Source organism: Somniosus microcephalus, chromosome 14 (assembly GCF_052327205.1).
Source record: "Somniosus microcephalus isolate GS21.2 chromosome 14, FLI_Smic_1.0, whole genome shotgun sequence".
In the NCBI taxonomy this organism is placed as follows: Eukaryota; Metazoa; Chordata; class Chondrichthyes; order Squaliformes; family Somniosidae; genus Somniosus; species Somniosus microcephalus.
The window spans coordinates 133,799,521-133,817,443 of record NC_141000.1 but is presented as its reverse complement, the minus strand read 5'-3'; the positions used below and the strand labels follow the sequence as shown (position 1 = coordinate 133,817,443).

The window sequence follows — 17,923 nt, the reverse complement described above, 5'->3', positions numbered from 1 at the left end:
GCACTAACGGTAGATTGCGGTAAAAAAGATGTCAAACCTAAACGATTGTCCAGAATATTGGACGATGCTAAAGAGGTGTTCCAACAGGGACTGGGAACACAGAGGAATTACGGCAAACATCAAGGTTGAAGAACATGCAAACCCGAAATTTTTCAAAGCCAGACCGGTACCTTATGCGATACGACCTGCTGTGGAAGCTGAGCTGGAAGGGCTAGAACGTTCAGGAGTACTGTCTAAGGTAGACTGGAGTGAGTGGGCCACGCCCATTGTCCCCGTCATGAAGCGTTCATCGAGCAACAAGCCGGGGGAACCGGGGAAGGTTCGCATCTGTGGAGATTTCAAGATCACTGTTAATCCGGTGCTTCACACAGTGCAGTATCCGCTTCCGCAGATTGAGGATATCTTCGCTTCGTTGTCTGGCGGGAAACACTTCACCAAGATAGACCTGGCGCAGGCGTACTTACAGATGGAAGTTGAGGCAGAGTCACGCCAGTATCTCACGATCAACACGCATAGAGGCTTGTACCGGTATAATAGACTGGTTTTTGGAGTGGCATCGGCTCCAGCAATTTGGCAGAGGGCCATGGAGCAGGTATTACAGGGAATTCCAGGCACACAATGTTACCTGGACGATATTCTGATTACAGGAGATGATGACGAGGAACACCTTGCAAATTTGGAACTGGTGCTCACCAGATTGAAAGAATATGGACTTCGAGTTAATCACCAGAAATGTGAGTTCTTTCAGAAGCGGATCTCGTACTGTGGTCATGTCATTGACCAGGAGGGGCTTCATAAGTCTCCTGACAAGATCGAAGCTGTTGTGAAGGCTCCCGCTCCGGATAATGTATCCCAGTTGAGGTCGTTCCTAGGGTTGATTAACTATTACCATAAGTTTCTGCCAAATTTATCCACGGTGCTGCACCCGCTGAATGCTCTTTTGCAGAAGGGAGTACCATGGAAGTGGAGCGAGGACTGTAAGAGGGCCTTTCGCAAAAGCAAGGCATTGATCACCTCAGAGGAAGCGTTGGCTCACTTCAACCCAACGCTGCCTATTCGTTTGGCTTGTGATGCTTCTCCATATGGTATTGGGGCAGTACTCTCACACAAGTTGCCAAATGGCCTGGAGAGGCCAGTTGCGTTCGCATCCAGATCATTGACCTCCGCTGAGCGCAACTATGCTCAGATAGATAGGGAGGCTCTCAGCCTTGTGTGGGGAGTAAAGAAGTTTAATCATTACCTGCAGGGCCAAAAGTTTACGCTTCTGACAGACCACCAGCCGTTGGTATCCATTTTTAACCCTAAGAAGGGTGTTTCGGTGATGACAGCACAGAGACGGTCCTTTTTCCTAGGGGCACATCAATATCAGATCGAATTCAAAGGTACAAAGCAGCATGGTAATGCTGATGGGCTGTCGCGCCTGCCACTACCTACAGAGGAGGAGGCACCGACGGTTGACCCGGTTGAGTTATTTCACTCGACCATCATCGAATGTTTACCAGTCACCAATGCAAGTATTGAAAGAGAACCAGGAACGACCCGACACTGTCCCGGGTCTACGAAGTGACAGTGAAGGGATGGCCAGCACATGGTGATCCACTGTTACCGGCATTCTCAGCAAGACGAGAACAGCTGTCTGTCTGTCAAGGAACATTGATGTATGGAACAAGGGTGATTATTCCTCCTAAGTTAAGAGAGAGAGTTCTAAAGGAACTGCATGAAGGTCATCTGGGGGGAGTCAAGATGAAAAGCCTTGCTAGGGCTTATGTGTGGTGGCCGGGTATCGACCAACAGATAGAGGATCTGACGAAAAGCTGCTCAGGGTGCCAAAAAGTGCAAAATGCACCTCCGATTGCACCGCTGCATCCATGGGAATGGCCTTCAACCCCATGGCAACGTGTACATATTGACTTTGCTGGTCCATTCATGGACTCCATGTTTTTAATTGCGGTGGACGCACATTCTAAATGGCCAGAAGTGATTAAGATGACTACCACTACCTCGGAAAAGACGATCGCGGTGCTAAGAACGATATTTGCAAGAAATGGATTGCCAGAACAAATATGTTCAGACAACGGACCGCAGTTCGTGTCAGAAGAATTCCAGAAATTCATGAAGAAGAATGGGGTGAAACATTATACCTCTGCCCCATATCATCCGGCTACAAACGGGTTGGCCGAGAGATTTGTACAAACGTTCAAAAAAGCAATAAAGGCCATGAGCGAAGATCAGATTCCACTACAACACAAGGTGGACAAATTCCTACTGGCATATCGAAACGCCACTCATGCAGTGACAAACCAAAGTCCTGCCATGATGTTCTATAACAGGAGGTTGCGGTCCAGGTTGGACTTGTTAAAACCAAATGTGCGGAGGGAAGTTGAAAACAAACAGTTCCAGCATATAAATAACAAGACCACTCGGAGTTTCGAAATAGGACAACCAGTGTTAGCCCGGGACTATAAAAACGAGAAATGGCAATCTGGAACAATTCGGGCCAGACAAGGACCCCTGATGTACACGGTAGATATTGGTGAAAATGTAATACGGCGTCATGCTGACCAACTGGTAGAATCGAGAACAAGGGTCGAACCCATGGTTACGGCAGAGACAACCGTGGAAGAAGTTAGTGAACCTGAAGCATCTACCTCAGAAGTGAATGTACCTGATGATGATGTCCAATCCATAAGAGACCAACTAGATAAGTCACCCCAGCAACGAGAATCAGAGACCCCTGAAAGGCGTTATCCAACTCGAATCAGGAGGCCTCCTCAGAGACTGAATCTTTGAACTGTTTTGCATGAAGTTGTATATATATATGTTATTATGTTATGTTAAATGGGGATATAACTGTGAAGCTAAAAAGGGAGGATTGTGGTGTATGTAACCTGTTCCACCTTAAGAGAACTACCTTAAGAGATGTACTACTTTCTCTTGGCTGCTGTATACTGTAATACCGGTGGTGACCACACCGGTATATAAGTGTTGTGTAGGGATTTGCTGGGCAGTTCAGCCCTGACCTCCGAATAGTAAAGACGTGTTAAAGTTATTCTTGTGGTCTGTGTCCAGTGATTTATAATAAGCATAACTGGGACACACAGACTTAACAATAGATACATCTCCCTCAGTTACATTAGATTACCCACCATAGATACATCTCCCTCAGTCACATTAGATTACCCACCATAGATACATCTCCCTCAGTCAATTAGATTACCCACCATAGATACATCTCCCTCAGTCACATTAGATTACCCACCATAGATACATCTCCCTCAGTCACATCAGATTACCTACCATAGATACATCTCCCTCAGTCACATCAGATTACCTACCATAGATACATCTCCCTCAGTCACATTAGATTACCCACCATAGATACATCTCCCTCAGTCACATTAGATTACCCACCATAGATACATCTCCCTCAGTCACATTAGATTACCCATCATAGATACATCTCCCTCAGTCACATTAGATTACCCACCATAGATGCATCTCCCTCAGTCACATTAGATTACCCACCATAGATACATCTCCCTCAGTCACATTAGATTACCTACCATAGATACATCTCCCCCAGTCACATTAGATTACCTACCATCCCTACATAACCTCTGTAACCTCCTCCAGCTCTGCAATCCTCCAATTCTGGCCTCTTCCACATCCCTGATTTTAATCGCCCCACCACTGGCGGCCGTGCCTTCAGCTGCCTAGGCCCTAAGCTCTGGAATTCCCTCCCTAAACCTCTCCAACTTTCTCTCCTTTAAGACACTCCTTAAAACCTACCTCTTTGACCAAGCTTTTGATCATCTGTCCTAATATCTCCTATGTGGCTCGGTGTCAAATTTTGTTTGATAACACTCCTGTGAAGCACCTTGGGAGGTTTTACTACATTAAAGGAGATATATAAGTGCAAGTTGCTGTTGTTTCAGGGTGATCTAATCGAGGTCTTTAAAATGTTAAAAGGATTCGATCGGGTAGATACTGATAAACTATTTCTTCTGTTGGGGGAATCCAGAACAAGGGGGCATCACCTTAAAATTAGAGCTGGGCCATTGAGGATTGAAATAAGAAAGCACTTTAAGCTAAGTGTAGTGGAAATCTGGAACTCTCTCCCCCAACAGGCTGTGGATGCTGGGGCTCAATTGAAATTTTCAAGACTGAGATCAATCGATGTTTTGTTAGGTAAGAGGATCAAAGGATATGGATCAAAGGAGGGTCAATGGATTTGAGGTACAGATCATGATCTATCTGAATAGCGGAACAGGCTCGAGGGCCTGATTGGCCTACTTCTGCTCATATGTTCCTTTGCCCTCAGTTACCATGATAGGCTAAGAAAGCTGGGGCTTTTCACTCTAGGAAAGCAAAGACTACGAAGAGACTTGATTGAGGTCTTTAAAATAATGAAAGTATTAGACTCAGTGCAACTGCATAGGTTATTTGAGCTAAATATGTTAAGGAGGACCAGGACACACAGGTTTAACTTACATAAGCGTAGAACTCAGGGCTAACATATCTTATGTCCCCTGGTCCTTGTTACAAGAGCCCTTGATATTTGGAACCATGTGCTATGAGTGCAGATTTGCTGCACAAGTTCCTGGGAGAATCCAAAATAACTGCATAGAGAAGGTAGATGGGTCATTGCGAGTTGTGTCACGTAGTCACTGTGGTCTCTTGGACCTTGTTCGATCACCTTTGGGATTATAGAACAATTTTTCCTAAATTTGCCTAAGGTTATTTTTTTGCCTTTCTGGGAGATTGCGTGGCTGCTTCGGTTGGGTGGGTTGAGGGCTCGAGGGACCAGCTGGTCTTTACCTGCCATTTTTCATATGTTTTGTATGAGATGGCATATCTTAGGACAGCTCAGAGACCCACAGCACTTAGTAATCATTATGAGCTGTGAGGTCGAAGGTGGTCTGCAAACTACTGCAGGTAGCTCCTTTACAGGTAGCCCTATGTATAGCCTCCGCATTTCGCCCCAGAAGGGCTAGGCTGGTGCTGCTCCAGGAGTGGATGCTATTGCAGCCATCTTAAAGGCAGCCACACGGAGATAAAACCAAATGGTAGCCATTGTGCTGAAGGAGTAAACCAGGAAATCCCCAGGAATGGCGGGGTTCCTGGAAGGGTGTTGATTGTGATGAGGGGGCGGAAGAATTTTGTTACTTGTGCTGCCCCTTCCTGCTAGATACCACTTGGTATCAACACAGAGAAATACTGGCGCCAAGACAAAAGAGAATGACTTGTGTCCTGTTGGAAAAATTAGGTGCTCTGGTCTCTCGACTGGTCATTGCATCCAAGCTACCTGCAATCAGCTGTCACTGGACCGTTTACTGTCCAGCTCCGAGTCAGTTACTGCTTTCCAATACAGATTCGGCGAAGTACACAATTGGGGAAGAAGAACGAAGACTGTCAGAAAAAAGTTACAATTCTACTTGAGGCAGGAGTGAATCATCTGCTCCACTCCCCAAGAGAAGGTGAGGAGGTATCCATAATGATAAGGGACGTTTTTCTGCCTTGCTGCTGGCCATATTGCAAGCAGAGGTGCTGTGAGAGAACACCATGCAGCCTGTCCACAAAAGGGGCAACACTGCAATACCACGTCATAAAATCATACTCCGGCCATCAACTGCATCTGTGTTAGTGTAAAGTCATAAAACCTACACAATAGGCCTTTTAAAATCAAAAGCATATAGCTCTGGGTAATTCAATTATAAAACAGCAAAAAGAGCTGCACTGAGGCCAACAGTTTTACTGGATCAATGAATAAAGACGTTCACAAAAGTCGGTGCAGAGCATCAGAATTCGATATTTGAATATTGCCATCTCATTATTTCGTTCCATTTTCACACAGGTTCTAACTCCTGCACAGAGTACTTTCAAATGGGATTTGGGTAAATTACAAAATGCAGCCCTAGGAAAGAAAGCATCTTCCAATATCGAGGGCTTTGTGACTCAATGTCCCACGCATAACCAAGTCACCAACCAGTCAGGAGCTCTCACATTAAGCCGCTGAATAAAGGCTGTTGCAAATTGTGAAACAGGTTTACTTCGAACATCAAGTATCAATTTTCAAGAAATACTCACACAGGTTCGGGTTGGAGTGCATTTTACATCTTGTGGATCTAAAGAAAAGAGTAAAGCTAAGTTAATGCAAGAAGAAATGGACTTGGATGCTTGTCGACATGAGAATAAGTGTCGAAAGCATATGTGCTGGCTTAAGCGTAAGAGAAGAAAGATGAGGCACCGGTCCAGGTTAGCAGACTTCTTCCATGGATTCTCTGGCTGAAGATGCTGCGCTGAACAGACTTTGTTGAGCCTTACATGGTGAATGTGACAGTTGAGTTTCTACAGGCTCTATTATCACCAACACTTTGTACAGGCATTCAATATACTGGACAATGGAATGTTCATGTACAGTAGATACAAAATAAAATCAAAACAAAAAAAATCAGCCCCGATCTGTTAATAAGAGTACAGGTAGAGCAGTGGCTCAGACACTGGCCTTTTATCGTCAGAGCCTGGCTCAGACCAGGAGGATCGAAACCTTCCTTGACTGTTTGGGGCAGTCTCAAACCAGTTACTAAAGGACATGGGCCCGTAGCACAAAAATATCCATAATTGGCAATTTCACTCAAAGCCCACAGGATGGCTGAGAAACAAAGTGGAAATGTCACGGGATAGAGGGAGCTTTCCTCGACATCTAACCCATGTTGTCCCTAATGTGTGCTGTGAGTGAGATAGCATGCCATGGGATTAAAAATTAACCCCTAACTACAGTACATTGCACTGGAGATGCACATCACATTCTCCTGTCTTCTACAAAAGGTCAAACCATTATATCCAAGCTTAAAACTAACAGAACCATCAAAATTACAGCACAGGAAGAGGTCATTCAGCCCATAAAACTAAAAGAAAAAGCATACAAAAATGCAAAAACTACCACAGATCCCGGCGACTGGGAGAGATACAAAGAACAACAAAAGGTGACAAAACAGATAGAAACAGCTACAAAAAGGGAGTATGAAAAGAAACTTGCGAGAGATATCAAAATCAACACAAAAATATTTTACAATTATATTAGGAAAAGGGTGGTGGTCAGGAGCAATGTGCACCCTTAAAACTGATAATGGTGACATTGTAAATGACAATAAGGAAAGGGTGGACATGTTGAGTAATTACTTTGCGTCAGTATTTACAGTAGAGGAAGAGGATAGCATGCCTGACATCCCAAGGAAACTAATATTGAATCAGGGACGGGGGCTCACCAAAATTAACGTAAGTAAAATAACAGTAATGAAGAAAATAATGGCACTAAAGAGTGACAAATCCCCAGGACCAGATGGCTTCCATCCCAGGGTTTTAAAGGAAGTAATGAGAACATTGCAGATGCCCTAACTATAATCTTCCAAAAGCAAAATACTGCAGATGCTGGAAATCTGAAATAAAAAAAGAAAGAAAATGCTGGAAATACTCAGCAGGTCAGGCAGCATCTGTGGAGAGAGAAACAGAGTTAACGTTTCAGGCCAATGACCCTTTGTCAGAACTATATAATCTTCCAACGTTTCTTCTCGATTCAGGAACCATTCCTTTAGATTGGAAAATTGTACGTCACTCCATTATTTAAGAAAGATGAGTGGGAAACCAGGGAATTGTAGACCAGTTAGTCTAGTGTCTGTTGTCGGGAAATTACTTGTGCCTGTAATTAAGGATAGAGTGACTGAACACCTTAAACATTTTCAGCTAATCAGGGAGAGCCAGCATGAATTTGTGAAAGCTAGGTCATGCCTGACTAACCTGATTGAATTTTTTGAAGAAGTGACTAAAGTAGTGGACAAGGGCATGTCTAAGGATGTTATTTATATGGACTTTCAGAAGGTATTCGATAAAGTCCCTCATAAGAGACTGTTAGCTAAAGTTGAAGCTCATGGAATTGAGAGCAAATTATTGACCTGGTTAGGAGGTTGGCTGAGCGGCAGGAGACAGAGAGTAGGGATAATGGGCAGGTACTCGAATTGGCAGGATATGACTAGTGGTGTCCCACAGGGATCTGTGTTGGGGCCTCAACTATTCACAGTATTTATTAATGATTTAGATGATGGCATAGGAAGTCATATATCCAAATTTGCCGATAACACAAAGATAGGTGGCATTGTAGATGGAAACATAAAGTGATATTAATAGATTAAGTGAATGGGCAAAACTGGCAAATGGATTTCAATGTAGGCAAGTGTGAAGGATAGAACTGGGTACTTTCTAAATGGCAAAAAGCTAAAAATAGTGGCGGTCCAGAGAGACTTCGGAGCCCTTGTACATATCATTAAAATGTCATGGACAGCTACAGAAAATAATCACAAAGGCTAATGGAATGCTGGCCTTTATATCTAAAGGACTGGACTATAAGGGGGTAGAAGTTATGCTGCAGCTGTACAAAACCCTGGTAGACCACACCTGGAGCACTGGGAGCAGTTCTGGGCACTGGTTTGTGTGGGAATTCCAGATGCCCATTATCAGGCCTCTCCTGTCACATGTACAAAAAAACATGAGATAAGCTTCAAGTCTCATAAAAACTCAAATAAATAAAACACACTTTAGGAAGGATATATTGGCCTTGGAGGGAGTGCAGCGTAGGTTTACCAGAATGATACCCGGCCTCCAAGGGTTAAATTATGAGGAGAGATTACACAAACTAAGGTTGTATTCCCTGGAGTTAACTGGTTAAGGGCAACTAGGTCGGGCAAAAAATGCCGGCCTTGCCAGCAACGCCCACATCCAGAGAATTAATATACTCTGGAATTTCAAGATATTTGACAAAATATTACTAGAATTTTGTAAGCTATATAAGAATTAAAGATACAATATCAATTGAAATGGTTTCACAGTGCCTAGAGGTGGGGAGTCTACTAACAGTTATTTATAGAATTCTTTAAAAAATGATCTTATAAATACTCACGTTCAATCAGGAACAGGAAACAAACCACTCCCATTAGTGCAACAATGATGCCCGGCACCACGAAGGACATTCCCCAACAGCTGGAGACCCAGTAACCAGCTATCAAAGAGCCCAGGATGTTCCCCACAGAGGTGTGGGAATTCCAGATGCCCATTATCAGGCCTCTCCTGTCACATGTACAAAAAAACACGAGATAAGCTTCAAGTCTCATAAAAACTCAAATAAATAAAACACTCAATAAGTATTCTGAAATGTTATTAGGCAGTTCCTTACTTTCCCTTTCCAAACCAGTTCCCAATACAGGTTACAACGCTGGGCCAGCCAGTTGTCTGCACTAAACCATTAGCAACCTGGAAAACCAAGTAAACCAAAAGGTTACATTAACATTAGTGCCAACAATTCATTACTGCACTTGTAATGGGGTGGGGAGTGAATGCACGGCAGACCATATTCGATGATGTAATGTGAGCTGGGAAAATCTGATCCTGATCCAGATCCATACACTGCGATACTTACTATTTAATAATCACCCGCAACAATTCGAGGCATAGCTCCAAATAGCATCCATGGGTCACATTTAATTAAACAGTGAGTTTTAAATTGGTTCTTGTTCACAGCTAGATTTTTAAATGAAGAGTCCTAGGCAAAAGGGTAGTACCCGTACGAGTCTAGCCTGAGAGCAAACAATGGCCTACAAATTCGGGTGTGCTCATTTTTGGTTGTGGGGGAAGGGGGCCAGAACTATTGCCAGCGGAGAGCAACATGCCGCTCACTGGCAAAGCTGGACAGAAGATCGGGCGAGAGTGAAGTGAGGAAGAGAGCGATCGGTTCATGAGGTAAAGGAGGCGTTGGCATGGAACGGGGGAGAGGGGGCCGGGGAGGGGGGGGGGGGGGGAGGGGGCCGGGGGGGGGGGGCGGGCGAGGGCGACGACAACGGGGGGGGGGGGTGGCGGAGAGTGACGGGGGGGGGCCAGAGCGATGGGGAGGGGGATGAGAGCAACGGGGGGGGGGGGCCAGAGCGACGGGGGGGGAGGAGAGAGCGACGGGGGGGGGGGGGGCGAGAGCGACGGGGGGGGGGGGGCGAGAGCGACGGGGGGGGGGCCGGAGCGACGGGGGGGGGGCGGCCCAGAGCGATGGGGGGGGCCAGAGCGACCGGGGGGGGGGGCCAGAGCGACCGGGGGGGGCAAGAGCGACGACGGGGGGGGGGGGGGCAAGAGCGACGACGGGGGGGGCAAGAGCGACGACGGGGGGGGGGGCAAGAGCGACGACGGGGGGGGCAAGAGCGACGACGGGGGGGCAAGAGCGACGACGGGGGGGGCAAGAGCGACGACGGGGGGGGCAAGAGCGACGACGGGGGGGGCAAGAGCGACGACGGGGGGGGGCAAGAGCGACGACGGGGGGGGGCAAGAGCGACGACGGGGGGGGGCAAGAGCGACGACGGGGGGGGGGCAAGAGCGACGACGGGGGGGGCAAGAGCGACGACGGGGGGGGCAAGAGCGACGACGGGGGGGGCAAGAGCGACGACGGGGGGGGCAAGAGCGACGACGGGGGGGGCAAGAGCGACGACGGGGGGGGCAAGAGCGACGACGGGGGGGGGGCAAGAGCGACGACGGGGGGGGGCAAGAGCGACGACGGGGGGGGCAAGAGCGACGACGGGGGGGGCAAGAGCGACGACGGGGGGGGCAAGAGCGACGACGGGGGGGGCAAGAGCGACGACGGGGGGGGCAAGAGCGACGACGGGGGGGGCAAGAGCGACGACGGGGGGGGCAAGAGCGACGACGGGGGGGGCAAGAGCGACGACGGGGGGGGCAAGAGCGACGACGGGGGGGGCAAGAGCGACGACGGGGGGGGCAAGAGCGACGACGGGGGGGGCAAGAGCGACGACGGGGGGGGCAAGAGCGACGACGGGGGGGGCAAGAGCGACGACGGGGGGGGCAAGAGCGACGACGGGGGGGCAAGAGCGACGACGGGGGGGCAAGAGCGACGACGGGGGGGCAAGAGCGACGACGGGGGGGGCAAGAGCGACGACGGGGGGGGGCAAGAGCGACGACGGGGGGGCAAGAGCGACGACGGGGGGGGCAAGAGCGACGACGGGGCGGGCAAGAGCGACGACGGGGGGGGCAAGAGCGACGACGGGGGGGGCAAGAGCGACGACGGGGGGGGCAAGAGCGACGACGGGGGGGGCAAGAGCGACGACGGGGGGGGCAAGAGCGACGACGGGGGGGGGCAAGAGCGACGACGGGGGGGGGGAAGAGCGACGACGGGGGGGGGCAAGAGCGACGACGGGGGGGGCAAGAGCGACGACGGGGGGGGCAAGAGCGACGACGGGGGGGGCAAGAGCGACGACGGGGGGGGCAAGAGCGACGACGGGGGGGGCAAGAGCGACGACGGGGGGGGCAAGAGCGACGACGGGGGGGGCAAGAGCGACGACGGGGGGGGCAAGAGCGACGACGGGGGGGGCAAGAGCGACGACGGGGGGGGCAAGAGCGACGACGGGGGGGGCAAGAGCGACGACGGGGGGGCAAGAGCGACGACGGGGGGGGCAAGAGCGACGACAGGGGGGGCAAGAGCGACGACGGGGGGGGCAAGAGCGACGACGGGGGGGGGGCAAGAGCGACGACGGGGGGGGGCAAGAGCGACGACGGGGGGGGGCAAGAGCGACGACGGGGGGGGCAAGAGCGACGACGGGGGGGGCAAGAGCGACGACGGGGGGGGCAAGAGCGACGACGGGGGGGGCAAGAGCGACGACGGGGGGGGCAAGAGCGACGACGGGGGGGGCAAGAGCGACGACGGGGGGGGCAAGAGCGACGACGGGGGGGCAAGAGCGACGACGGGGGGGCAAGAGCGACGACGGGGGGGGCAAGAGCGACGACGGGGGGGGCAAGAGCGACGACGGGGGGGGCAAGAGCGACGACGGGGGGGGCAAGAGCGACGACGGGGGGGGGGCAAGAGCGACGACGGGGGGGGGGGCAAGAGCGACGACGGGGGGGGGGGCGAGGGGGGGATACAAAAAGCAAGAGGGAGAGGAAGAAACAATAAAAAGAAAATTGAGTGCAGGAGAGCCAAACTGAAAATGAAAGAACAAAATTAGTCTCACTTTATAAGAAACATAAGAAATAGAAGCAGGAGTTGGCCATTCGGCCCCTCGCGCCTGCTCCGCCATTCAATAAGATCATGGCTGATCTTCTACCTCATCTCCACTTTCCCGCCCGCTCCCCATATCTCTTGATTCGCTTGATATCCAAAAATCTATAGGTATCTGTCTTGAATATACTCAACGACTGAGCCTCCACAGCCCTCTGGGGTAGAGAATTTCATGGATTCACCACCGTCTGAGTGAAGAAATTTCTCCTCATCTCAGTCCTAAATGGCCGACCCCTTATCCTGAGACTGTGCCCCCTGGTTCTAGACTCCCCAGCCAGGGGAAACATACTCCCTCCATCTACCCTGTCAAGCCCTGTAAGAATTTTGTATGTTTCAATGAAATCACCTCTCGTTCTTCTAAACTCTAGAGAATTCAGGCCTAGTCTACTCAATCTCTCCTCATAGGACAATCCCCCCATCCCAGGAACCAGTCTGGTGAACCTTCGTTGCACTCCCTCTATGGCAAGTATATCCTTCCTTAAGTAAGGAGACAAAAACTGTACACAATACACCAGGTGTGGTCTCACCAGGGTCCAATATAATTGCAGTAAGATGACTTTACTCTTATACTCAAATCCTCTTGTAATAAAGGCCAACATACCATTTGATTTCCTAACTGCTTGCTGTTCAAAGTAGAATTCAGAGAAGTCCACTGTGCCTGTCCTGCTCAGGCCAACCTCAGGCTATTTTTACACTGAGAAACAGAGGTGCCCATAGTGCAGAGACCACGAGAGTTAAGATGAGGGATATCACCTAGTTTTTAGGAGATGGGATGTGGCTGGCACTGGAAAGGCCACATTTATTGGCCAGTGCTGGCTGTTCAGTGAGGTGATGGGGAGTCGTCTTCTTTAGTGGTTGTTTATACAACTGAGGCTTCGTAGGTCACTTTAGGGGAGATTAATAGTCAAGCACGTAGTGTGGTTGAAAGTCAAGTGTGGACCACACGGGTGGGGGGGTGTGACAGGTTAATGAATCATCTGAGTTGTTTTACATCGGATATACGGCACAGAAACAGGCCATTCGGCCCAACCAGTCCATACCAGTTATGACAAGCCAGCAGCTTTCTTGGTAATTTTTCTGCTGAGTGCACAATTTATCACATTTATTCAATTCAATTCCACAACTCATGAACCAGAACATTTACACTTTCTTACCAGTGGTCAGGGCTAATCAGCGAGCCCATTATGTAACCCAGAAAAGACAACAAACCATGTAGGGTAAAGAAACAGCACGAGGTAGAACATTCACTTAATTCCCCTTTCTTCTCTCAACAAGCATCTTTGGTTTGATTAGTGTAATGATCAGAAATAGCTGTAGGCACTGGAAAGGGCATCATAGAATGGTTACAGCACGGAAAAAGACCATTCGGCCAGTCAAGCCTGTACCAACTCTCATCTACTCCCACTCCCCTGCCCTTTCCCCGTAGCCCTGCAAATTTTTTTCTTTCAGATACTGTTGTGTCTCAAGGGGTTTTATACCCTTACCTATATAACAATTAAGGAGGACTCCGGGGTGGAAACATAGAAACATAGAGATAGGAACAGGAGTAGGCCATTCGGCCCTTCGAGCCTGCTCCGCCATTCAATGATATCATGGCTGATCTTCGTCTGAGATCTTAGCTGATCTTACCAGTTCAGTACCCCGTCCCCGCCTTTTCTCCGTAACCCTTAATCCCCTTAGCCTTCAGAAATATATCCAATTCTCTCTTGAAAATATTTATTGAATTAGCCTTCACAGCCCTCTGTGGCAGGGAATTCCACAGGCTCACCACTCTTTGAGTGAAGAAATTCTTCCTCATCTCTGTTTTAAATGATTTGCCCGCTATTTTTAGACTGTGGCCCCTGGTTCTGTGCTCCCCTGCCATTGGAAACATTCTCTCTGAATTCAGCCTGTCCAGGCCTGCCATAATTTTATATGTTTCGATGAGATCCCCTCTCAATCTTCTAAACTCCAGTGAGTACAAGCCCAAACTATTCAATCTCTCCTCGTAGGTCATTCCCGCCATTCCAGGTATCAGCCTGGTGAATCGCCGCTGCACTCTTTCCATGGCAAGAACATCCTTCCGCAGATGGGGCGACCAAAACTGTACACAATACTCCAGATGCGGTCTCACCAGCACCTTGTACAGCTGTAGTAAGGTATCCCTATTCCTATACTCGAACCCCCTTGATATGAAGGCCAACATACCATTTGCCTTCTTAATCGCCTGTTGCACCTGCATGCTCTCCTTCAGTGACTGGTGCACAAGAACACCCAGGTCCCTCTGCACTTCCCCATCTCCCAATCTATTGCCATTTAGATAATAATCTACCCTCCTGTTTTTACCCCCAAAGTGGATAACCTCGCATTTATCCACATTATAGTGCATCTGCCACGTATCCGCCCATTCCCCCAACCTGTCCAAATCGCACTGTAGCCTCCTGACATCCTCATCAGAGCCCACCCCTCCTCCTAGTTTAGTGTCGTCAGCGAATTTGGAAATATTGCATCCAATTCCCTGATCCAGATCATTTATATATATTGTGTTAAATATACTGTTGTGTCTCAAGGGGTTTTATACCCTTACCTATATAACAATTAAGGAGGACTCCGGGGTGGAGAGTTTAGTTAACGGCCATTTTATTTACAATGTGCTTCTTCACTCAATGCACTACATTTCCCATAGTGCATTGCAAATCACCACTACGGTATCCCATGTGGGACAATTCTAATACACATTCAAAATACACAACATATTTCCTCCCCCTTAAAATAGAATGTCCACAAAACAGAATAACTGAAAATGACTATCACTTTGGAAGAGAGGGTAGACTGCCTCTACATTCCACTAACCCTGGGGATTATTCTGCCCCATGCACACAGGTTAGCACTAACTGTAACTAAGGCGCTCTGGAGGCTGCCTTTCTCTTTGGGGGTAACGCCTAGTCTCAGGAGCAGGCTCTGGCTGGCTCTCCCGTGACCCTGCAGGCATGGCTTCCTCCCTCGATGGCACAAGAGTGGATGGTGCCACCATCTCAGGGTCGGATGACCAGTCCCTGCTGGAGCCCCCAGCAGGTCCTTGATCCTCTGTTTCTTGGGTTACCTGTGGCGACTGTCTTGGCAGTAACTGGTCTACATGCTGTCTCCATGTTCGGTCATCTCTGGTGCGGACTCGGTATGAAACGGGGCCCGTCTTTTGAATGACCGTAGCCGGGATCCACTGCTCCGGGGTGGTGTAGTTACGCACTAGGACTTTGCCCCCCACCACAAAGCGTCGTTCTTTGGACCTCTGAGCTCGTCTGCTGACTTGATCCTGCTGATTGGCATGCACCATTGCTTCTGTGGACGTTGGCCTCAGCAGGTCAAGGCGTGTCCGTAGCTGCCTTCCCATGAGTAGGTAAGCAGGAGATGCTCCAGTCGTAGCATGAGGCGTGTTTCGGTATTTCAGCAAGAAAGCATTCAGGCGCTGCTTTAGAGGAGCATCACTTCTTGCAGCTTTCAACGCGCGTTTCAGCGTTCTGACAAATCTCTCCGCCAATCCATTCGTGGATGGATGATAAGGCGCAGAGAACGTGTGCTGGATTCCATTGCTCTTGAGGAACTCCTCCATCTCCTGGAATGTGAACTGTGTTCCATTGTCGGTTACGATTTGCTCCGGCAGACCAAATCGGCCGAACATCTCTCTCAGAGTCTCGATGGTTTCCTCCGTAGTGGTAGTGGACATTACTGCAACCTCCGGCCATTTGGAATGGGAGTCCACCGCGACCAGGAACACTGCTCCTTCCACTGGTCCCGCGAAGTCCAGATGGATCCGTTGCCACGGTGTCGCCGGCCATTCCCATGGATGCAGTGGCGCTGCTCTTGGCGTATCCCTGGTTGTCTCGCATGATGGGCATGATTTCGCTTCAACTTCAATTTCATGATCCAGACCGGGCCACCAGAAGTAGCTTCGTGCCAGCTCCTTCATCCGGACAATACCACAATGTCCTGAGTGCAGCTCGTTGAAGGCACATTTCCGCAGCTTTGGTGGTATGATCACTCGCATGCCCCAAAGGAGGCATCCTGACGTGACAGACAACTCCTTCCCTCTTGACAGGTAAGGTAGGAGCTCAGGTGGTGCGTCTGACACCCGTGATCCGTCTCCTCGCATCACCCGATCCAGCACCTTGGATAGCGTAGGGTCCACTCTGGTCTCTTTCTTGACCTGCTGGGCCGTGACAGGAGCATTGGTCACCATGTCAAAGTAGAAAATCTTCTGCTCACAACCTTCAGAGGGCACAGGCAGCGGAAGTCTTGACAATCCGTCCGCATTGCCATGTGCTGCTGACCTCTGGTATTTGATGTTGTAATTGTGAGCGCTTAACATCAGCACCCTGCGCTGCATCCTGCACGCTGCCAGGGAGGGTATTCCTGTGTGTGGACCAAAGATCGATGTCAGAGGATGATGATCCGTCAGCAAGGTGAATTTCCTTCCGAACAAGTAGTGATGGAACTTTTTGATTCCAAAGATGATGCCCAAAGCCTCTTTTTCGATCTGCGGGTATTTCACCTCCGCCTTGCTCAGGGACCTTGACGCGAATGCAATCGGCTTCTCTTCGCCGGAGAGAAAGATGTGAGACACGACCGCGCCGACGCCATAAGGCGACGCGTCACAGGCCAGCTGAATCTGCAACAACGGGTCAAAGTGCGTCAACACCCTGGGGTCAGTCAAAGCTGCTTTGGCTTTCTTGAATGCAGCTTCGCACTCCTTCGTCCACGCCCAGGCCTTGCCCTGACACAGCAACTCCTGTAATGGCTTCAACAGTGATGCCAGCTGTGCAATAAACTTTCCGTAATAGTTCAGGAGACCTAAGAATGACCGCAGCTAGCCGACATTTGTAGGTGCAGGAGCGTCGGCAATGGCCTTCACCTTCGACGGTGCTGTGTGTAGGCCGTCCGCATCGATGACATGGCCTAGGTACTCCACTGATGGCTTGAAAAATTCGCATTTGTCCTTGCGAACGCGTAAGCCATATTCTTCAAGTCTTCGTCAGGTTCTGCAGATGCTCGTTGTCGTCCTTTCCTGTGACAAGGATATCGCCGAGATAACATTGTACCCCTGGAATGCCGCTTAAGATCTGGTCCATAGCCCGCTGAAACAATGCTGGTGCTGACGTTATACCAAAGGGTAGGCGGCAGTACCTGTAGAGGCCCTTGTGGGTGGTGATGGTGAGGTACTTCTGTGAGTCCTCTTCTACATGCATCTGCAAGTAGGCTTGGCATAGATCAATCTTGCTAAACTTCTGACCGCCTGCTAGACCCGCGAAAAGATCTTCAATGATGGGGAGGGGGTACTGTTCAGCTGAAAGCACAGGATTCACTGTTACTTTGAAATCTCCACATAAGCGAACCGCGCCATCACTCTTCATCACTGGTACCATGGGCGTGGCGCACTCACTGTGCGAAACCGGCACCAGGACCCCTATCTTGACCAGACGCTCCAGGTCAGCCTCCACCTTTGGTCTGAGGGCGTAGGGAACATTCCTGGCCTTCAGGAATCGTGGCTGGCTGTCAGGCTTCACCTCGAGTTTGACCGTAATCCCCTTCATACTCCCCAATTCTCCGTCAAAGACAGCCGCATGCTTTGTCAACACTGCCGCTAGCTCCGCCTCTTCGACTGACACCGCATTCACTTTTTTCCAATCCAGATGAATTTTCTCCAACCATGGCCTGCCCATCAGGGATGGATAGTCACCCTTGACCACGTAAACTGGCAGCATCACGGTTTGTCCATTAAGCTCCACCTTGACCTCCGTCTTACCCAGCATTGGGACTGTTTCCCTAGTGTAGGTCTTTAAGATGAGCTTG

At 49.7% G+C, this 17,923-nt stretch overlaps 1 protein-coding gene across 2 annotated transcripts in view; it reads right to left on the bottom strand.

Moving 5' to 3' along the window:
- slc37a1 (solute carrier family 37 member 1) overlaps positions 1–17,923 on the bottom strand; it is a 194,669-nt gene that overhangs the window by 92,164 nt on the left and 84,582 nt on the right. For both annotated transcript variants that reach the window (XM_086007336.1, XM_086007338.1), the window contains exons 7-9: positions 9,227–9,303; positions 8,954–9,120; positions 6,088–6,125 (exon numbers count right to left, since the gene is read on the bottom strand). In XM_086007336.1, the coding sequence (XP_085863462.1) occupies positions 6,088–6,125; positions 8,954–9,120; positions 9,227–9,303 (282 nt within the window). The remainder of the gene's footprint in view (positions 1–6,087; positions 6,126–8,953; positions 9,121–9,226; positions 9,304–17,923) is intronic.